The sequence below is a fragment of the Formica exsecta genome, unplaced genomic scaffold (genome assembly GCF_003651465.1).
Source record: "Formica exsecta isolate Colony F162 unplaced genomic scaffold, ASM365146v1 scaffold26, whole genome shotgun sequence".
NCBI lineage: Eukaryota > Metazoa > Arthropoda > Insecta > Hymenoptera > Formicidae > Formica > Formica exsecta.
Window position 1 is genome coordinate 55,871 of NW_021849866.1, and position 22,046 is coordinate 77,916.

At 34.3% G+C, this 22,046-nt stretch overlaps 4 protein-coding genes across 10 annotated transcripts in view; 1 reads left to right on the forward strand and 3 right to left on the reverse strand.

Annotated features, from left to right (window-relative positions):
- The window catches only part of LOC115236753 (casein kinase II subunit alpha), a 5,534-nt gene extending 1,533 nt beyond the window's left edge, over nucleotides 1-4,001 (reverse strand). Inside the window, exons 1-7 of one of the 4 annotated variants that reach the window (XM_029809417.1) lie at nucleotides 3,684-3,820; nucleotides 2,841-3,072; nucleotides 2,639-2,750; nucleotides 2,330-2,542; nucleotides 1,313-1,507; nucleotides 786-1,137; nucleotides 488-565 (exon numbers count right to left, since the gene is read on the reverse strand). In XM_029809417.1, coding sequence (XP_029665277.1) covers nucleotides 488-565; nucleotides 786-1,137; nucleotides 1,313-1,507; nucleotides 2,330-2,542; nucleotides 2,639-2,750; nucleotides 2,841-3,072; nucleotides 3,684-3,744 — 1,243 coding nt within the window. In that variant the 5' untranslated portion in view covers nucleotides 3,745-3,820. Of the gene's footprint in view, nucleotides 1-83; nucleotides 566-785; nucleotides 1,138-1,312; nucleotides 1,508-2,329; nucleotides 2,543-2,638; nucleotides 2,751-2,840; nucleotides 3,073-3,567 lie in introns of those variants that run through there. The other 3 variants (XM_029809414.1, XM_029809415.1, XM_029809416.1) reach the window with 3 other exon arrangements.
- A 2,910-nt stretch (nucleotides 4,002-6,911) lies between these two features.
- LOC115236819 (protein lin-7 homolog C) lies at nucleotides 6,912-8,234 on the reverse strand. Of its 2 annotated transcripts, XM_029809512.1 has the most exons (5): nucleotides 7,982-8,234; nucleotides 7,853-7,894; nucleotides 7,659-7,771; nucleotides 7,333-7,578; nucleotides 6,912-7,250 (listed from the first exon to the last, which is right to left on the reverse strand). In XM_029809512.1, exons 1-5 carry the CDS (start codon nucleotides 8,016-8,018, stop codon nucleotides 7,092-7,094), a joined length of 597 nt encoding a protein of 198 aa, XP_029665372.1. In that variant the 5' UTR covers nucleotides 8,019-8,234; the 3' UTR covers nucleotides 6,912-7,091. The 2 variants fall into 2 exon arrangements, with proteins under 2 accessions (XP_029665372.1, XP_029665371.1); XM_029809511.1 differs by having other exon boundaries at nucleotides 7,659-7,894; nucleotides 7,982-8,229.
- A 2,077-nt stretch (nucleotides 8,235-10,311) lies between these two features.
- LOC115236802 (hexamerin-like) lies at nucleotides 10,312-14,316 on the forward strand. The gene is made up of 7 exons (XM_029809494.1): nucleotides 10,312-10,440; nucleotides 10,724-11,337; nucleotides 11,502-11,926; nucleotides 12,008-12,633; nucleotides 12,711-12,847; nucleotides 12,916-13,198; nucleotides 13,277-14,316. The coding sequence occupies exons 1-7, from the start codon at nucleotides 10,362-10,364 to the stop codon at nucleotides 14,167-14,169; spliced, it is 3,057 nt and encodes a 1,018-aa protein (XP_029665354.1). The 5' UTR covers nucleotides 10,312-10,361; the 3' UTR covers nucleotides 14,170-14,316.
- Nucleotides 14,317-14,483: 167 nt separating this feature from the next.
- LOC115236713 (troponin C) overlaps nucleotides 14,484-22,046 on the reverse strand; it is an 8,790-nt gene continuing 1,227 nt past the window's right edge. The window contains exons 1-4 of one of the 3 annotated variants that reach the window (XM_029809337.1): nucleotides 21,030-21,198; nucleotides 19,524-19,828; nucleotides 14,688-15,108; nucleotides 14,484-14,597 (exon numbers count right to left, since the gene is read on the reverse strand). In XM_029809337.1, the coding sequence (XP_029665197.1) occupies nucleotides 14,569-14,597; nucleotides 14,688-15,108; nucleotides 19,524-19,828; nucleotides 21,030-21,198 (924 nt within the window). In that variant the 3' untranslated portion in view covers nucleotides 14,484-14,568. Of the gene's footprint in view, nucleotides 14,598-14,687; nucleotides 15,109-15,476; nucleotides 15,621-17,693; nucleotides 19,829-21,029; nucleotides 21,199-21,577; nucleotides 21,777-22,046 lie in introns of those variants that run through there. The other 2 variants (XM_029809336.1, XM_029809335.1) reach the window with 2 other exon arrangements.

The window sequence follows — 22,046 nt, forward strand, 5'->3', positions numbered from 1 at the left end:
TATATACATACGCAATTGATCGTTAATATATGAGATGAGCTAATATAACAAATGAACAATGTGTATGTGTAATCAATATTTTCTATTTGTAATAATGTATTTACAACTTACATATTCCTTTTACCTTAATTAAATACAAGTTATTTCAATGTAAAGTGCAAACAACATTCGCGATTACATCTGTTTGAATGCGGTAGTATGCATAAAAATTTATACAGGCGAATGCAATTGCTTCGTAAGATATATTATTATAAATCTGTCGTGATGACAAGGGTATAAAATGCTAAAAATAACAATTTTGGAAAAGAGAAAAGAGAAGATACATATTTAAGAACACAACTCTTGATGAAATAAGAGAAACATATTTTACAGTATTAAATTTTTGATATCCAATATATGTATAAGTTAATTATATTATAATTATGCCAATTAGAATATAGAGTTAGAGGTAGTTTAAAGTGGTGACATTACCTGGGCCGCTACTCACCTACAGGCACTGAGCCTGTCATGGGAGTAGGTGATGATGACACCATGGTCAACCGACCTTGTTCTTTTACTATAGGATCTAGAAAAGAAATATTGTTAAGCAGAAAAATACACTTAACATGATTTCACAATGTATAATACACAATATAAATGCGCAATTGTATTAACTAAAAATTCTTTTCTTTCTTCGATATTTAAATACATTCTCCTCAGATGACACGCGCGCGCGCACATACGCAAAGATAAATTTCAAAAAATACATATTGCATAGATATTTGTGTATGCATGTATATGCTTACAAAAATAAGGATGTTCCATTGCTTCACGCGCAGTTAATCTCTCATAGTGGTCATAGCGTAAGAGTTTATCAAGAAAATCCAAGCTTTCGGGCGATACTAGATGCTGGTTTTCCGAATGTACAAAACGTTCCCAACGTTTACGCGAATGTCGACCTAGGATATCATTGAAACGAGGGTCTAATTCAATATGATACTTGTCCAGATATTCAAATAATTCCTCAGTCCCAAGAACTTTTGCAATTCGAACTAATTGGTCATAATTATCATGTCCATGAAAGAACGGTTCTTTCCTAAATATCATACTTGCAAGCATACAACCCAACGACCACATATCTAATGAATAGTCGTACATCTGCAAGATATCGAAAAATATTTCTCATTAAATTATAATATCTGCAATTTGAAGATATATGTATATAAATACACACACACACACACACACACACACATAAATGATCCAGCCAATTCTTTCTTTCACTCCTCTCTTTTTCTTTTTTTTAATTATATTTTTATATTGCAATACTTACTTGATAATCTACAAGTAATTCCGGACCTTTGAAATAGCGGGAAGCTACTCGTACATTATACTCTTGACCAGGATGATAAAATTCTGCTAGTCCCCAGTCGATTAATCGTAACTTTCGATTTTCATGATCTATCATAACATTGTGCGGCTTCACATCTCTGTGCATAATTCCCATACTGTGACAATAATCTAGCGCCTGTACAGAAAGGAAACAAAAACAATTATGTTATAAATGTTATAAAATATTCTCATCTCTGCAGCCGCGATTAGACGATGGAACGGACATGATATCCAGACCTGCTATCACTATATATTACTTACAATAAATATTCACAAGATCCAATAATTCAAAAAAAAAGTTGCTGAAACTTCAAAAAATCTTTGAGTGGCAGGATGAAAAAGAAAGTGTTTCCCTCACATGTTCATCTTTGCTTTAATAGAGTGAAATCATATATTTAAAATTACTCTACATTGTAAAAATAAAATGGCATTGTAAATAAATTGGATGTAAAACCATTACATATATTCATATACAAATTATAATTTATATATATTAACTGTAGTTTTTAGCTATCAATATCTCAAATATTGTTGCGAAAAAAAAGCATGGAGAGCGATAATAATATTGATAATAGAAACGAAGGGGGGGGGGGGGGGGGGGGGGGGGGGGGGGGGGAGAAAAAGCATTATATAAAGCTATCAATTATTGAAAAATCCATAAATAAATTATTTTATCACTTGAAAGATAAAACATGTGAATAGTTTTCATTTTCATCCAAAATAGCAATATCTTGCAAGAATGCAGAAATGCTGCATAAAAGACAAAATTAAACAATAAAATTGAATTCAATCCCGTTATCCCTGATATTAACGAGAAATATGAAAACACAATAATTCAGTATCTTTGAATTCTTCCTGGAACCTACGACGTATACACCTACATCTATTATAAAACAATAATCTCAAAGGTTCGATGGACTGATATTTGATTCTATTGCACTTATAACAATACACGCACTTTTAATAATTCATAGAGGTAGTATCTTATGTCGTAGTCAGTTAGCGTCTGGTATAATTGCTTGAAATCTGTGTTGTTCACATGTTCGAAAATCAATGCTGGTGTCCTCGAAACTGGATCCTTGACAACTGCTTGGAGTGTAATTATGTTGGTCCCTCCTTTAAGATTTTCTAAAATTTTTATTTCCCTTTTTATTTTCTTCTTTTTTACAGGCTACAACAAATAAAAATATAGTATTAGTATTATGAATTTTCATTTTCTGTTGTTTTGTGTTGCTTCAAACGTATAACAATAAATGTATTATTGCACCTTCAATATTTTTACGACACATTTTTCATTGTTTGTAACATTTATGGCCTCAAATACTTCACTATATTTACCCCTGCCCAATTTTCTTACTAACTGGTAATCATCTTGTTGCCTATATCAAAAAATAAACATAAAAGTAAATAAAACAATGTGTAATAATATGAACAATACCAATGATATTCTGACGTGTGATATAGCTTACCCCCAATCGACAACATAAGATTCATAGTCCCAGTATTCTCTTGGTTTATGTGAATTTACATCGGCATAGACTCGCGCTCTACTAGGTAAAGCCATTCTCTCGGAAATATTATTATCGATAAGCGTCTTGATGAATGATATACTGTCTCGACTGTCTGTTCCAAACTTACAGCTATTAATGACTTTGTCTCTTCTGCTCACCCAGCTACGTACATGTGAGAGCAGTAATAAACCTAAACGATTTACATAATTTACATTGAGAGCAAACTTGTATCTCTAGAAAAGAATATAAAGTAGGATAATATTTTTGAATGATAAATCAATTAAATAAATAAGCGTATAACAGACAATTTGACAATATCATCTTTTAGTATTCTAGTACATACGTTGATGGAATAGCATAAAAATTTCAGAATATATGTATGTATATATATATATATATTTCTTTTTTAATTTGTTAAAAATAGACATATGTATGTATTTTAGAGAACCTTAAAAAGATTTGAATCTCCGAACATAATTGTTAAATTTTGCTGTGATAAAAAAAACACTGCAATAAATTTCAAGATGTATTTAAAATGATAAAAGGCACGATAAAAATGTGCAATTAGAAAGATAAATCCGAGTCATTATTAATTAATAATAAGTATTAAAAAAGAAAGAGACAGAGAGAAAAGAAGAAAGCACGTTATTTCAATATTTTCCCTTATCGATTGTAATGTTAGTACCTTAGATACATCCAACGTACGTCGAATGGCCGCAGTATTCATGAAAAAATCGTACGTGTAAAGATACAATTGCTTTTGTACCCGTGATTAGAGTACATCTTAACGAGATTACCTACCTACCGGCCAAGCCGGAGCAAAAGCACGCACATGCAAGAGGCACAAGGCACGTACACACATGTACCCAGTAAATCACACGCCATCACGATCGAGCAATTGATGTAGGCTTATTTTGGACTCACCTAAAGCATTCCGGGCTCGAATCTTGATCGGATTAAATACGATGGATTGTTGGATTCGTTGCGAATGCACGAAACTTGCTCACGGAGCAGCTGAGGCCGCGCAAACGCGTAAAATTCCGGATTTTTGAGGGCGGCCGGCTTCTCAAACGAGCGAGGTGCAAGATGGCAGCCGGCAACCCGCCGCACACTACGAAAATCTAGAACGGAAACCTCCTATATGATGCTGCTAATGCAAAATGCAACGACATCTTTAATCATTAAGCCCGTATCAGACTACGCATTGAAGATTGAGATTGAAGATCGAAGATTGAAATTTGCCCAATCAGGACAAAGAAATTTTAGTCCCTTTTGTTCTGATTAGTCAAATTTCAATCTTCGATCTTCAATCTCAATCTTCAATGCGTAGTCTGATATGGACTTTAAGCCCGTATCAGACTACGCATTGATAATTGAAGATTGAAGATTAAAGATTGAAATTTGACTAATCAGAACAAAAGGGACTAAAATTTCTTTATTCTGATTGGTCAAATTTCAATCTTCGATCTTCAATCTCAATCTTCAATGCGTAGTCTGATATGGACTTTAAGCCCGTATCAGACTACGCATTGATAATTGAAGATTGAAGATTAAAGATTGAAATTTGACTAATCAGAACAAAAGGGACTAAAATTTCTTTATTCTGATTGGTCAAATTTCAATCTTCGATCTTCAATCTCAATCTTCAATGCGTAGTCTGATATGGACTTTAAGCCCGTATCAGACTACGCATTGATAATTGAAGATTGAAGATTAAAGATTGAAATTTGACTAATCAGAACAAAAGGGACTAAAATTTCTTTATTCTGATTGGTCAAATTTCAATCTTCGATCTTCAATCTCAATCTTCAATGCGTAGTCTGATATGGACTTTAAGCCCGTATCAGACTACGCATTGATAATTGAAGATTGAAGATTAAAGATTGAAATTTGACTAATCAGAACAAAAGGGACTAAAATTTCTTTATTCTGATTGGTCAAATTTCAATCTTCGATCTTCAATCTCAATCTTCAATGCGTAGTCTGATATGGACTTTAAGCCCGTATCAGACTACGCATTGATAATTGAAGATTGAAGATTAAAGATTGAAATTTGACTAATCAGAACAAAAGGGACTAAAATTTCTTTATTCTGATTGGTCAAATTTCAATCTTCGATCTTCAATCTCAATCTTCAATGCGTAGTCTGATATGGACTTTAAGCCCGTATCAGACTACGCATTGATAATTGAAGATTGAAGATTAAAGATTGAAATTTGACTAATCAGAACAAAAGGGACTAAAATTTCTTTATTCTGATTGGTCAAATTTCAATCTTCGATCTTCAATCTCAATCTTCAATGCGTAGTCTGATATGGACTTTAAGCCCGTATCAGACTACGCATTGATAATTGAAGATTGAAGATTAAAGATTGAAATTTGACTAATCAGAACAAAAGGGACTAAAATTTCTTTATTCTGATTGGTCAAATTTCAATCTTCGATCTTCAATCTCAATCTTCAATGCGTAGTCTGATATGGACTTTAAGCCCGTATCAGACTACGCATTGATAATTGAAGATTGAAGATTAAAGATTGAAATTTGACTAATCAGAACAAAAGGGACTAAAATTTCTTTATTCTGATTGGTCAAATTTCAATCTTTAATCTTCAATCTTCAATTATCAATGCGTAGTCTGATACGGGCTTTCTGTTGCTCCTGCACACAGGACGCGGAATTGGAAACGCTTGCCGCGCGGCAAAAGGCGATACGGTACCACGAGCTGCGTTCCGAATCTTCCGTTATTACTGCCAGTATTGAAAATTTATATTGTATATACGTGACGTAAACTATACATTTTCAGACTGGCAGCTACGGTAGCCAATCGACTTACAACTTTTCCATAAGACCGAAAGATTGATTGGCTACTGCGTCGCCTTTTGCCGCGCGGCAAGCGTTGCCATTCGTTGCGTTCTGTGTCATATGGCTCATGGCTCCCTGCTAGCCTGTTAGCTGCTATCAGGTGCTATAGCTAGCTCTCTAGCTTCATCTAGATCCGCTCGCTTCCCACTTCCATAGACAAACGCGCGCTCGCTGTAGAAAGAGAGATACTACATGGGAGGCCTATTTTGTCTCTTTTCCTAGCATCTCATTGATGATTTTGTCCCCCTCCATATAAAAAATCACCAATGAGATGCTAGGAAAAGAGACAAACATAGGCCTCTCCAGAGAGAATCAAGGCAGATTGGAGCGAATTCACCGGAAGTCTGTCATTTTTAGGTAATATTTTGGTAAGAGTGGGATATCTATGACACACAAACACTCACAATTATCGTCACAAAACTTCAATATATGTATGTAGATATATATACATATATGAGTTACCTATAAATGGCGGAACCAATCAGAGTAGAGAACAGTATTCGCTTCACTCTGTCTTGATTCTCTCTGGGCCTCCCATATAGTAGCTCTCTTTCTACAGCGGGTGCGCGTTTGTCTATCTCGCAATGCTCAATACAGTCTGTATATCTATGGCTTTTACAAAGGGATGGCGATGGCTTCCCTAAAGCCCGTATCAGACTACGCATTGAAAATTGAAGATTGAAGATTAAAGATTGGATTTTGACTAATCAGAACAAAAAGAACTGAAATTTCTTTGTCCTGATTGGTCAAATTTCAATCTGTCTGATACGGGCATAAAGCACGTATCAGACTACGTATTGAAGATTGAAATTTGACCAATCAGGATAAAAGGAACTAAAATTTCCTTGTCCTGATTGGTCAAATTTCAATCTCGATGCATAGTCTGATACGGGCTTAACAACAGTTTCGGAATGTAATCTTGATAAAGAAAGTTTAATATCTTTTGTCTTTTGATTAGAATGAGACTAATGCGCAAGCGCAATGCCCGATAAGAGTAATTTCTTCTAATCTAATGTAAGAGTAATTTTTTTTTTATATGGCAAACAGTAAAAGATGGTTTTAATATTGTATATCAAGTAAATTAGTTGCATTCAACATAAAACTTGAGAACATTGTTTTGTATATATTATAAAATTGATTACGGAATGAAGAATTGTTAAAAATATATAGATAACAGATAACATTTATTGATGAATAGGAATATAAATACAATTGCCAGAATGCTGTAAGCCAGCTAAACTATGATTATGCGAACAAGTAATTGAAATTTATGGATATCATAATTGATAATTTGCATACTCTTAACGATTATAATTAAATATTTTGCACATTTCTAAATATAATGTTTATTGCACATGTTGACGTCTACGAGCAGCTCTCTGTTTATCGAAACGTAACTCCATTTCTTCTAAAACACGTGGAGTGTACCGCACTACCAATTTTACAGAATTTTGTGCCTGTTTTAATAATTCTACTGCCTTTTCATGATTTTCTCCTTCAACGCACTAAAACAAATGTTATCTCTTTATTGTAAAAAATCTTATTTCCAATGTTCAAAAGAAAAAAAAAAGCCAAAATTTTACTAACCACTCCATTAACGGACAAAAGTTGATCTCCACGTTTTAAGCCACCGTGTCTGTCGGCGACACCACCGGGAATAATGCGAGATATATAAATCGGCGAATTCTGTTCTTTACCTCCCATTACATTAAAACCAAGTCCTTCTTCTGTTTTCGGTAATTCCACCACACGTGGATGAGCATGACCCTCACTGGCTGCAAAAGCAGCAACAGTCGCTTTTGCCGTCGCGGATGCACGTACATCTTGTGAACCCTTTGACAAAATAGTTCTCAACGTTTGTAATTATAACTATCGATAAGAAATCTGTCAATTTGAAACAACAGTAATTATACCTGAATATCAACAGTTTCATATACATGTTCGTATACTTCTCGCACTGCACTAAGAAAATCGCTTTGTAATACTTTCTGTAATGCAGCCAATTTTGTCGTAGGAACTTCACCTCCTAAATATAAAATATTATAAAACCAAATCGACATCGATGGATACATGAAAAAATGCTTTATTGTATATTCAAATTGCTCACCTTTCTGTAATTTATCTAGTAATTCTATAGATCTTTTGACGTCTATGAAAAAAAAGATAAAATATTGCAATAATTTATCAAAAATATCATCTAATTTATTTGCGTTAATTGAGACTGATCAAAACTTACCTCTTGCTAAAGTAAGAGGCTCGCCCATGGTTGCCATACTTTTTGATTATTACGCAAAATTTGTGATTTTGTTCCCCAATTATACCTCGATGCGTATAAATGTACCGAGCGAAAATATTCTAACGCAATGTATTTACTTGCGACTGCAAAATTCTATCCGAATAGCGTTGAACACTTTTGATCAAAAATGGTCGGGAATGGATCAATGTTTGTTTTCACTCTCTCTCAAATCAAGTTTAAGGGTCTATCTCCAAACAAACTTGCATCAGGTACTGTTTTTCCTACTAGACGCGTGATTGGTTGATTTTTCTCTGAATTATGCGTTATTTGTACTAGTTTCTCTGAATAGAGCCTAATATATTGATGTGTCGCAACTTGCATATATATCGTATCTAGACATTCGTGCATTTATGATTGTTGATTAAAAAAAATTTCGAATTGTACAAAATGATTCATAAAATGCAATACTACTTCAGGGCTTTAGGGGATGAATGTATGTAAACATTAAACGTGTAAAAAATGGTATTTGAATATATCGATCATTTGACTCTTATTAATTTCTCTGTATATATTTTTTTTAAATAAGAGAAATTATAATAATGTATTATATTTAATACATCTTATGTGTTTTGTTATGCGAGAATTCACCTGAATGAGTCCTTTCGTCCATGGCAGTATATGCCAATTATATCAAAAATAATATAAATCATTTATTTAAGGACGCGTGTTAATTTAAAAAATCTGACAGTTTTTATACATCATATAGGAAAATGTTTTGGAATATTTTTTATTATTTTGTACGATGTTTGCGTCTAGCAGAATCTTATACTTACTGATATTTTCATGATATGTAAGAATTAAACAGAAGAGTAAACATGGTGATAAATTCGTATGTGATAAGACATTATATATACAAGCACACACACACGTATGTACATTTATTTATGCAAAGATTGCTAGATTTTTTTTATTAATGCATTTTAGATAATAAATTTATTATTTCTAATTCAGATAGCACATGTATGTGTGCGCGCGCACGCGCACGTGTGCGTGTGTGTATATATATAACTTTTATATTATATAATTATATCTGCGAGAGAGACAAAAATTTTGAAATTTATAAATAGTACAGTTTTTGTTTTCTTAAAGAGAAAGAATAAAGATAAATAACCCGCCGGATAGTTTGACGGATATATGAACATATATTGCTCGTATATAATTTAAAAAAAAAACGCATTTTTAAAATATAGAAAAATTATTCTAATTTGAAAATTTGTTATACACACACGTATACACATATTTTTAAAGATATTAAAATGTTTTTATGTGAATTACATCACAGAACGTATGAGATAATTGCTAATTATCAAGTCTCGATATATGGAAAGTTTGAAGTACAAATAAGTCAAACGAAGTAACAAAACTTTTATATATTTATCAAGTTTGTAATTCACTACAGAAATTATTTAGAAAAATCCTTGTAATTAATTAATATTTATTTCTTTTATTTATTCTACCCAAATTAATTAATATTATTAATAAAATATTTCTTTTCTTTATAATTAGTGGAACACTGGCGAATAAAAAATTTGATCCTTTCATATTTTAAAAGGAATTCAAATGTATGATATTGTTTATTTGTACTTTGCGACTTAAGTTTTGTATCGATGCAATTACTTATTGGATAACATTAAATTACCACCCAGCCGAAAATATAGATCAATTAAATTGTAACACTATATAAGTACTTCTAATCTATAAACTGGAGATCATGACTTTACAATAAAATTTCTTTGCAGATGATGTTTCGATCGCGATTTATCTGCTACAAATTGTCATCAGAGATTGTAAAAGAGATGAGAGAAATAAATGATGTCTAATTGCATCATTAAATGACACCGATATATTGAAAATTACATTGCTCTTTATTTCGGTTAAAGGAAGTAAAATCTCATTTCAATGGAATTGGATGAAGAAAATGGATGGCTCGAATAGCAAACTTATATGTAATGGAAAAAACGATATTTGCATAAAAATATGCTTATCAAGGTAATAAAATATATAGTTATCAAAGTAATAAAATAAGAAAGGAAAAGAAATTGACGAGAATGAAGACATTATGCGAAACTCTAATCCTGTAACTGATGATGCAATTTAATCTTGCTTTCGCGCCGGAGGAATTATTATCGTCGCTTTAATTTAACCTTCGATTAACTTCGACGGATCTGAATCCGAAATAGCAGGGGGTATCGCACGTAGATATTTTACACGGCGATGGGTCAATGGGTCGCTGCTGATAATGTCTTTGTTCGATTACGATTTTGTATAAAAGACTCGCATCGCTCAGCATGCGGCAGACGGCATTGACAGCATCATCATAATGAAGTGCACGATCGTTCTACTGGCTCTGGCAGCTTTTGGGGCGGCCTTTCCCCAACAGCAGCAGAAACAACGTGCTGGTAAGTAATAATTATTATTTTACTTTCGTGTTTTCTTTCTCTCTGTTTCTCTCTTATTTTTCGTTCAAGCGACTATGTGATTCGAAATACTCTTTCAAATATTACTGCTAATGTTATTGCTTTATTAATGTTATTCTCTTAATTGAATAATTTATACTATTATAATAAGCTTTATAGATACTTGTCTAACATAAAAAAATGGCATATCTTAAATGTCGACATCATCTACACAGAATGTAATTTGAAAAATGATGCAGCCAATCATTTCTCTGTTCTTTTTTAGCTGATCAAGGTCTTCTGACGAAGCAGCAAGACGTTATACTGCTATTACAACAGATCACCCAAGAAATCCCGAACGAACAGCTACAAATCCTTGGTACCACCTACGATATCCAAAACCATTTGCAACAATATGACAATCCGATCCTTGTCAAGTACTATGTGGGCGCTGTACAGGCCGGTCTGGTACAACCGAGAAGCACCGCTTATTCAAGCTCTATCAGCCAGCTTCGTAAGGAGGTCGCTCTTTTGCAAAGAATTTTATTAAGTGCTAGAAATTATCAGACATTTTTGGCAACCGCCGCTTGGGCCCGCGTCCACGTTAACCAAGAACAATTCGTCAAGGCTTTCATCGGGGCCGTTCTACAGCACCAGGAGACACAGGGTGTCATTCTGCCGCCTTTCTACGAAATTATTCCCCAATCCTATTTCGACGCTAGAATAATCCAACAAGTCCAAAATGTCGTTGCACAAAGCGACGAACAAAGCCCTGTTTTTATTCCCGTTAATTATACCGCCAATTTGCCCAATGGAGAACATCAGCTTTCCTATTTCACGCAAGACATCGGCCTTGCCAACTATTACGCCTTCGTGAATCTCGCTGGATATTTGCAGCAGGTACGCATGTTTTAAATATTGCAATATTTCGAACAAATATTGTTCGAAATTTTTGCTTGCATAAAAAAAGAGAAAAATGTATTAGTCTCCCTGATATTTCTACTCGCGCATGCTCATTGACATTTTTGAACATAATAATATATAAATTATAAATCTAATTTTAGAATGTACAACAGCAACCGCCGGTGCAGCATCAAAGTGTTCAGAATCAGGAAAGTCAAATTGGTCAGGGAGCTCTTTACTATTATCTTCATCAACAACTGCTGGCTCATTACGAGCTGAACCGTCTCGCAAACGGACTTGGTCCGATTCAAAATACCGATTACATCAATGTACAAGCACCGTATCAACCGCATCTCCGACACACAAATGGACTCGAATTTCCCGCACGCCCTTCGAATCTTCAGTTCAACCCTGTCAAGAATAATCTTATCAACACTGTCAAGAAAATCGAACAAAGACTGATCGAAGCTATTGATTCTGGGCATGTCATCACTCCGCAAGGTGCTTTCCTCTCCCTCTACCAGCCGCAAGGTTTGAACATTCTTGGGGAACTTATCCAAGGAACTGGCAAGAGCGTTAACCCAAGGTTAATCTTCTATTCGATTAATCGCTCGACCATATCTGATAATATCATGTGATACTTACAATGATATATTTTTTACTACAGGTACTATGGCAGTCTTCAAGCGGCCGCGCGTCAACTCCTCGGTAACGCTCCTGAAGTACAGAATATCTACGATTATACTCCTTCTGTTCTGGAATCGGGAAGTACCGCCGTTCGTGACCCAGCTTTCTACCAACTTTACAGAAAAGTCATCCAATTGTTCCAGCAGTATCAAAACTCTCTGCCCGCATATCAGTACAATGATGTTATTTTGCCCGGCGTTAGCATCCAGAACGTTCAGATTAGCCCACTTGTAACTCTCTTCAACGATTATTACGTTGATCTCGATAGCGCAACCGTTCAACAACAAGTTGGTCAACAGAAACAAGTCCAGCAGCAGCAGCAGCAACAAGTCCAGCATTCACAGCAGCATCAACAAGTCCAGCAGCAGCAGCAACAAGTCCAGCAGCAACAGCAGCAGCAACAGCAACAGCAACAAATCAAAGCACATGTAAACAGATTAGATCATAAGCCATACGAATATCAGATCACCGTCCAGAGCGAGCAAAACATCCTCGATGCCGTCGTCCGCGTCTACCTTGGACCGAAATATGACTATGAGGGCAATCCCATCAGCATTTCTCAACACAGACAGCAATTCGTCGAACTCGATCAATTTACAACCAACCGTATGTTTCCGTTTCCAAAGTTATGAATGGTCTACTTTCTTAACTAAACAGTTTAAAACTTTCTCTTCATTTTACAGTTCAGCAAGGACAGAACGTCATTGTTAGGCAGTCCCAGCAGGCGCCAGGTCAGAGCTTTGATTACCCATCCGTTCAGGAAATCAAGCAGAGCGTCAACAATGCTGTCCACGCCCAGGAACCGTTTTACATCACCGAGGTAATTATATTCACAAACCGTAATTATATTGATAAGCGACACGAGATTAAACATTAATGTTTTTTCAGCCGCATCAGATCTTTGGTTTCCCCGCTAGATTAGCTCTTCCTAAAGGTCAACAGGGTCAAGGATTCCCAGTTCAGTTGTTGGTTGTGATTTCTCAATCAGGACAACAAAGCCTGCCTTATGGACCAGTAATCCCGGAACAATACCAAACATACCAACAAAATGAATATCAAGTAGTTGACAATGAGGAATACTTTCAGCAGATTCAACATCAAGGTAACAATGGATTCGGTCTGAAGCAAAGTGTGGAAGTTGTACCTGAAATTGGTCAGCAAGTAAATCAAGGTACATTATCGATGCCACAAAGACGAAACTGTTCATTATTGAGTAGCGTCAAAAGAATGAGTCATTTCTTCTTTGCAGGCGTAAGGGACCATTATGCTAATTTCTACACCCAACAACGTGGACAATATCCGTACACGCATACCCAACATCAAGTCGGCCAGGGACAAGTACAGGGACAGAATGTCTACGGTGTACAAAGCCAGTGGCTATATGGACAGCAGGGACAATTGAGGCAGCTAGGACAACAGTTCCAAAACATTCACGGACAGCAGGGACAATCGAGCCAGCAAGGACAACAGGTACAAAACGTCCAAGGACAGCAAGGACAGCAAGGACATCTGGGACAGCTAGGACAACAGGTCCAAAACACCCAAGGACAGCAGGGACAACAGGCCCAAAACACCCAAGGACAACAGCAATGGAATCAATTGCAAGATATCGATCAAGGACAACAGTATCAAAATACGGTCGGAGTCGTAGGAGTCCAACATGTGCTAACTGCTTGTGTACAAGATACACAACAAAGCACCCAAAGCATACAAGGTGTACAAGGATTCCAAACTTTGCAAGGTTTGCAAGGTGTACAAAATGTGCAAGGAACACAAGGTAACGTTGTTGGTGGCATTCAGTCTGGAATTCAGGACAGATACCAAACTACTTACCAAGGACAGAGCCAACAGCAACAAGGACTCGCTGTAGGATATACCGGTAGCGGACAATACCACGCTGGTGGCTTCCAAAATATCTTCAGTCAGGGACAAAAGATACAAGACAGTTATGCCAGCAATTACTACCAGAATAAGCCCATCTCCCAAATCATTGGTGGCGCTATTTCTCTGGACGGTAGACCTCTCGGCTATCCGTTGGACAGACCATTGAGCACTGGTGCCCTTTCCGTGCCTAATGTCCATGTACAAACCGTCTATATTTATCATGAAGGCCAATCCACCAACGAAATGTACTATCAGTGAAATGTTCCTATAAATCAGACTTAATAGATGCGACATCGCCAGATGTAATAATAATGTTTAAGCAAGAACCGTTTTTTTATTTTTTCATTCAATGTCAAAAAAAGATTTATTGATATAGCAAATGCAATTAATAAATTGCCCTAAAACGCAGATATTTAAATATTTACTTGTAACACAACTCTCTCTCTCTCTCTCTCCCCCTCCCTCCCTCCCTCCCCCTCTCTCTCTCTCTCTCGCTCTTATGCACTTCCTTACATTTCCTACCAATTTTATACATATAAGTAAGGATTAATTAATGATAAAATAAAATAATCTCTTTTTCCGAAAAATATTATTTTATTAAGAAAGTTTTGCCTTTTTAGCGATTGGACAATCCATTGTCGTTCTAATTCTGCACGATCATTCTCCAGTCATCATCTCCATAAATTCTGCAAATGGATTAAATATCACAAGACAAACGACAAATTATTAATAATCCCTGTTCTATTGTATAGTATACGTATACAGTATTTACATACCGTCAAAGTCCACCGTACCGGAGCCGTCCGTATCGATCTCTGCGATTATTCCATCAAGATCGGAATTGGTGAGTTTATCGTCGAGCGCCGCCAGAATCTCTTTCAATGTAGCCGTTGTAATATATCCGTTACCTTCACGGTCGTACAATCGGAACGCCTCTCTCAATTCCTCCTGCATCGCCTCAGCGTCTTCCTCTTCAAGAAACCGACCGGCGATTTTACAGAAACCATCAAAATTCACTTTGCCAGAACCCTCAGGATCATTTTCCTCTATTAAAGAATTTAATTCACCATCGTCGAATAGTTGCCCCATTGTGTTTAATATCGTCGAGATCTTCATGGTTTCGATGACACCACTTTTTGTTGTATCAAACATTTGAAACGCTTTACGCATTACGGCCACTTTTTGATCATCTTCCTCCTACAGAGTATGTCCGAACGGAAAACTTTTATGTTTAAATGTTACCCGATATATTGCTCTTATTTATAATTAAAAAAAAAGACCGCAAGTGCGCACACACCAAAAGATTTAAAATATCAACATTTCTTTGCGAAGAGAGAGAGAGAGAGAAAGGGGGGGGGGGAGAGAGATCCTAAAATAACATTTTTTATTCACTGAGGGGTAAGAGAAATATCTCTTCTCTCTTATAAATAGCACCTATAGAGTTTCAAATATCATTACCCGAATAATGTGCGACATTCTTACAGTCCTTTTTTGCAAATCAATTCTTAGAAATTTACACTATTTTTTCTCTAACAAATAAAGTATCTTCCGATTTATCTTCTTACCATGGCTTTTTAATAAAGAGGCTTTTTACGCCGTATTAGGGAAACCGTGAGTGGCGTACAGACGCGGCGGACGACGGACACTTGAAGAGAATCGCTTCTTCCGTCCCGGTATAAAGACTTCCTCTCCGTCATCGTCTAAACCAGCTAGAAAGTTGGTGGACGCAAAAATAGAGTTTCGCGTAACGCCGACGAAAAATGAAATATGTTATAAGTGAGTATCGACGCCCCTTCACGTCGTTTTGTACAAAGGTCGATGCATAATATCAGCTTCGACGCGGTCGACAGATATTTTCGTTAAAGAGAAAATAGAGTTCATTGAGCGCATTATACAATGAAATACATTTTTATAATCCTCATAAAAATATCTTTATACTGTGTATATCGCGCGAGGTAGAGAGATACTGTTTTTACTATAATCTCATCTATGCTTATATAATAAGTTTTTTCGCTATTAATATCAGAGTATATGAAAATCCATCCAATTATAAAAAAGTAAAAATTGATAGCGACCGATATTTGAGATTATTTTCAAAATGCCGAACAAGCGATACGATATAGAAAAGAAACGTGTAAGATTAGCAAGTATTTATATTATTTATATGAATAAATTTATATATTATACGCGCATTAACGAAGACGCTGAAAGAGAGAGAGAGAGAGTATTAAAGCGATATTACGGTGGCTAGTCGCAATAGTTAGTTATGTAATATATTTGGCGTTAATTATATATTTTTACATGATAAAAATAAATGAATGGTGCGATGAATTTCAAGTCGTTTATACGTACTATCGATAAAAATAAAAATTGTGCCCTCGTTTGATATGTGCGCGATCCATTCCATGTAATCGTTTATTAGATGATACTCGAAACTCTTGAAATAGGGCAACGTATTACCGTTCTTAGGTTGCTGCCTACGCGTTTCGTGGCTGCAAACCATTACAACATGCCTAGCATGCAGCTAGAATGATGTAAAAATATATCCCAGACTGTTCCTCCTGGCGTAAACGATTCCACACCTTCTCGCGCATTTTCCAGCCAGGGAAAAAATAGGTCGGAGATATTCTTTTCGATTGTTCTTATTAATCACGAACAACTGGAGAAAGATTCATGTTTTAAATATTACAAAATAAATTGTATTCATCTATTATAATAAAATTATTGCGCGTGGCCTTATACCACAACCGCCACTACTATAAAATGTACACTAAATAATCTTATTGGAAATATTTTCAGTGCATCCACTCATCGAGCAAGGCAAATTCGACGGTTATTGCGTTACTGTGCCAAATTTCGCGAAGCAATTTTACTCGTGCCAGATTAACGTGTCAGAATTTCTTAATAAGGAGAGTGTAATTGCGAGAAATCGTATGACAAAACCATCTATCTTTATGTTCCTTTTTTCAACATTGGATTAATATATTAGGATATAATTTTTTTTTTCGCTTTCCTATATGTTTAACTATATTTTAATTGATGCTTTTGCTGAGTGAGCTCATTCTGAATTTTCATTATGGTTTGAATAAAATCATATTCTGAGAATTCATTAACCAATAATAAATTATCGAAATCGCACAAGTTGCTCGCCATGTATCTTTGCTTATATCATCCGTATAATAATAATAATATCATCGTAGATATTGAAATATTTTTAATCTTGTTTTTATACTCGCACTTACATAAACTCGTACGATAGAGAAAAAGATTATGGCGGAATATGTGTATACATAGTCATATCGTTAAAATCTCTCTCTCTCTTTCTCTCTTTAATAATAAATTTTTATATGTTTACGTCAAATAAAATTCATTATATAGGCAGTTATGAAAATCTTGCATATTAAACTTCCAAATAAACGAGTGCGCATTGTTATATCAATAAAATGTATGCATAAATGTTCCAATGAAGTAGAAAGAATTACCGATTACCAAAATGTACTAATTACTCTCGAAATGTATAAAGAAACAGATGCTAAGAATAAATAAGCACATGACAAAATTGGTTCTAAAATCATTTCCAGGTTACATTCCACTCTGTTTCGTAAATGCAGTTTACGAAAAATATGTAGAATTTTTTACCATATTTTAAAAAATACATTTCAATAAAGGTAGAAATAAATTAAAGATATTTATGGGCAATAGCAATCACATTTGCTTAGTGGACACATGTGAATTTGAACTTGTTAGTAAAGTACAGTGAATAAATAAAAGACACGGTAAAGTTTGTATAGAAAAAATTTTACATTTACAAAAATTGATACATCTCTCTGATAAATTTGTAGCAAAATCTTGTAGGAAAAAATTATTATCATTATATTACAATATCAAAATATTATAGATAAAATGTTCCGTTAATAAACTATAGATAAATTGTAGTACACAAGTCTTAAATAGGAGCATTTCCCTGTCAGAGAATTGTGCTTTGATGGTGCAATTCTCTATCATTGAATTAGATATAATCTTAAAAATTCCAACAACACATTATTAGATAAAAGTATGTCCCTGCTGCACCTGACAATAAACAATAAATCAATCGGACAACAATTGTTTTATATATTCAATCGTAAAATCAGAATATAAACCTCTATATCAGCCACTATCACTTATAAAAAAATCATAATTAATGATCACTTATGTGTGTGTGTGCGTGTGTGTGTATAGTATTTAAATAGGCCGGCGATTAAATATTTTCTTTCTATATATGCAAGTTTCACATAGATAAAAAAATTGATTACATAGGTTAAATCAACAAATGTATTGCATTTGTATGCATCTTCTCAGTTCGTTATTAAAAGAATATTTCAGATTATTTTTTATGATATATTGTGTGAATATGTCAGAAAATACTATACTGCTTTGTTTTCCTAGAAGAATTTAGTTATATCGCACAGAATATATTAAAAAGCTATCAGCAAAAGATTATAATTTTTTTTTGCTATATACAGGATGTCCCATTTTAATCAACCACCCCTGATAATTTCGCGAGGAAGCGGTCGAATAAAAAAATGTTTCATACAGAATAATGAGATGAATTGGTATAAAGAAAATAATAGTTTTTAAGAAAAAGTACGTAATTATTTACAATGTATTTTTTGACGCTTTTTTTTCCCCCTTTTAAATCAATTGATCCATCTCACATTATTCTATACATAAAAGTATTACATAAAAGTATCACAGTAAGATTATCGAAAAATAAATATTTTACGAGATATTTTATATATTTTATATCAAAATATATCAGATTAAGATATAAAATAACTCGAAAAATACTTAATGAAAAAATACTTTATTATAGTATTTTGAAAAGCTCTCAAGGAAAACTACATGAATATGCAATAAAAATTGAGGATCCCATTTAAAAATATCAATGTGATTTTTATATGACCTTGACAACGCTATTCAAGGTCATACTAATATTGCTATGTAATGCGCCACTTAAAATCCTACAACTTTTGTATGAAACATTTTGTTATTTGACCGCTTTTGCGAAGTTATCAGGGATGGTCGATTAAAATGGGACATCCTGTATAATATAGAAAGAATAAAAAATATGACTTAATTTTTATATATATTATAAAAATTGTAATTGACATATATATCTTACTTTGAAAATCGGCAGTTCTTTTTGCAATGCATGTAATATATATGAAAAATTAGCATAAACATTTATTTTGTCTTATATCATCTCTTTGACATAAATTTATAAACTGATAGCAAAATAATGCTATTGTTATATATCATACCATCTATATTATAGAATAATTGTTGAAAGATTATCATAATTATGGCGCAGATTCTTTAGGCCATTTTTAAGAATTGACATATCAAACATACATATATCTTCATATCAAATATAATCAAACGACAATTGCCTCGAATAGATAAGTCAATTCAAAATTGAATTCTTACAATTCTTGCAATGTTGATACTGTGAAGATCTCGACAAAACATATACAATATTGCATCAAATCAGTGTACGGTATATTGTACCGATAACAAAATTCTTCCACAAAGAAACGTTCAAAAGTATAGGAAACAACTAAACTAATAACATTATAATTGCCATTTTGCAAACCAAGTATCATTATCGGCAATATCTGTAGTACGATAGTGATATTAGTTAGAAAACGGAGTTTCCTAATTTGTCTTTCCTTCTGTTTTATCGCTAATGGAAAAAATATTGGTATTGTACCAAGAAACAATAAAAGCATACGTATCTTTTCGTCTATCTGATATACACTCAATATACCAAATGTCAGTAATGCCAAAGGAACAATTTCAATGACATTGGAAAACCAATCATAAAAGCTTCGGAAGCATCTCGCCGTAGGTGTCGACGACGAAGTAAACGGAACTCCTGAAAATGTTAAAATAATATAAGAAAATATGTAAGAAAAAAATATTGGGGTAATATACAATCGCATTAAATAGGCATTGAAAGGATACAAGATTCAATGTTATAACTGTGCTATAATTTGTGCAGAAAGTGTATGCAAACAAGTGTAATTCGATCACATGACCATACCATAAACATAAACTATTAGATCGTTATTGATTTGTTGGAACATGTAAGAAATAATAATTATATAAATGTACAAAAAAAAAAGATGGTGCTTGCCAAAACTCGCATTGGATATGAACAATACCATGAATATGTGTGCAAAAACATTCCAACAAACGTGCACATAAAAGATTGTAGGTAATTAATGCTTGTGCATACAATGTTCTAAAATGTTGCATATATGTATGTATTTTGTTTCAAATCTTAAGGTCAAGTATTTTTGAAAAAATTAAGAGAGTATTGCTCAAAAATATATCTAGACAAAATTGCGAAATAATACAAAACTCAAAATAGCTATAAGATTAAGTAACGTATGTAGGAATTTCAAAGATACAATTAAAATATATTCTTCTTGTAATAGTGTTCCTTACTTGTTCCAACGATAACAAATAATTTGTACAAATTACCGTAAATCCTTAACGTTGACAAATGGAAAACATCTTCCTCTTCCATTAGCGATTTAGACACAAAAATTAAATACCATGTGTGGCCATGTGTCATATTGTATCAATCGCTCTTTGCTGTGACACCCTTACCCCCCCTCCCCCCAAGTTATGACATGGAATCTTAGATGGTCCATACCTATAAGTTATGAAGCTTTGAACAAATAGGGTAGCGATTGAAAGAGGCAGATTATAAAGAAATGATACACGCGTACATGCACAGACACAAAGCTAATAGATATTTACAACTGAACGTGTGTAGAAAAATAACAAAATATAATATGCTAACCAGTAATATTATACATGTGTATATTAAATATAATAACCAAGTTGATTATAATACTACTCAGGATAATTACTTGAAAAAAAAAGATGAGGGAGGTAATCTAAGTAAATAAACTGAAAATAAATGAAATTAAATGAAATTAAATTAAAGAAAAACTAGATTAATTTTATGTATTTGCGTATTTTGATAGAAATAAAAGATTTTTGTTTATATAGAAAAGGTATAACGGGTAAAGGGATTATTTATAAATATGAGGCATTCGCCTTACCGAATCTGAAGATGCCCAAAATCGAGTGCATGAAGAGAATTCGAAAGGCACGCAGAGACCACGTAGTTGGCGAGGCCTTTGCCCCGTAAGGCTCTGCGAGATGCCTCATGCATATCGCGGTCACCAGCAATTTCACGAAATGCGCCACAACGCTGCTCGCGTTTACCATGATGATCACCGTTTCGAAAAAAAAAAATGAGGGAGGTAATCTAAATAAATAAACTGAAAATAAATAAAATGAAATGAAATGAAATTAAATTAAAGAAAAACTAGATTAATTTTATGCATTTGCGTATTTTGATAGAAATAAAAGATTTTTGTTTATATAGAAAAGGTATAACGGGTAAAGGGATTATTTATAAATATGAGGCATTCGCCTTACCGAATCTGAAGATGCCCAAAATCGAGTGCATGAAGAGAATTCGAAAGGCACGCAGAGACCACGTAGTTGGCGAGGCCTTTGCCCCGTAAGGCTCTGCGAGATGCCTCATGCATATCGCGGTCACCAGCAATTTCACGAAATGCGCCACAACGCTGCTCGCGTTTACCATGATGATCACCGTTTCGTTATCTCTCCAAGTAACTCGCCCAATCGAGGATAATCGACCGAATTTTCCATTCGAATCCTTGTTGATTGTTTCCGAGTGTTTTGCGTTGTCGTCGCCGTTGCCTTTTTTTCTTTTCTTCCTTTTCTTCCTTTTCCTCCTTTTCCTCCTTTTCCTCCTTTTCCTCGTCACGAGCCCTAGTCTAGCCGCGAACAAAAGTAGATACGTGTGGTAAATAATAGTGTCATTGTGAAATGGCAAACCAATTCCATATATAATACCGTGAAATATTATAACCTGCTTCTACGGAATTCTCAGAAAGATGTACGGAAACAAGAAACGAAAGCGCCACATATACTACGCAATTGTTGACCTAACTTGAGTATATTAATCATAGACATAGTATATCTAGACCGAGCGTTTGCCTTTATTTAAGGAGTGGGGGTAAAGATGCACGTAGAAAAGGACATAC

Coding starts and splice junctions, on each gene's coding strand:
- LOC115236819 (XM_029809511.1), bottom strand. CDS start 8,018: ATGGCAACCATGGGCGAGCCTCTTACTTTAGCAAGAG. Junction 7,579..7,658: donor ATGAAACTGTTGATATTCAG/GTATAATTACTG, acceptor ATTTTGTCAAAG/GGTTCACAAGATGTACGTGC. Junction 7,251..7,332: donor TTTTGTCCGTTAATGGAGTG/GTTAGTAAAATT, acceptor CATTTGTTTTAG/TGCGTTGAAGGAGAAAATCA.
- LOC115236802 (XM_029809494.1), top strand. CDS start 10,362: ATGAAGTGCACGATCGTTCTACTGGCTCTGGCAGCTTTTGGGGCGGCC. Junction 11,338..11,501: donor TCGCTGGATATTTGCAGCAG/GTACGCATGTTT, acceptor ATCTAATTTTAG/AATGTACAACAGCAACCGCC. Junction 11,927..12,007: donor GGCAAGAGCGTTAACCCAAG/GTTAATCTTCTA, acceptor TTTTTACTACAG/GTACTATGGCAGTCTTCAAG.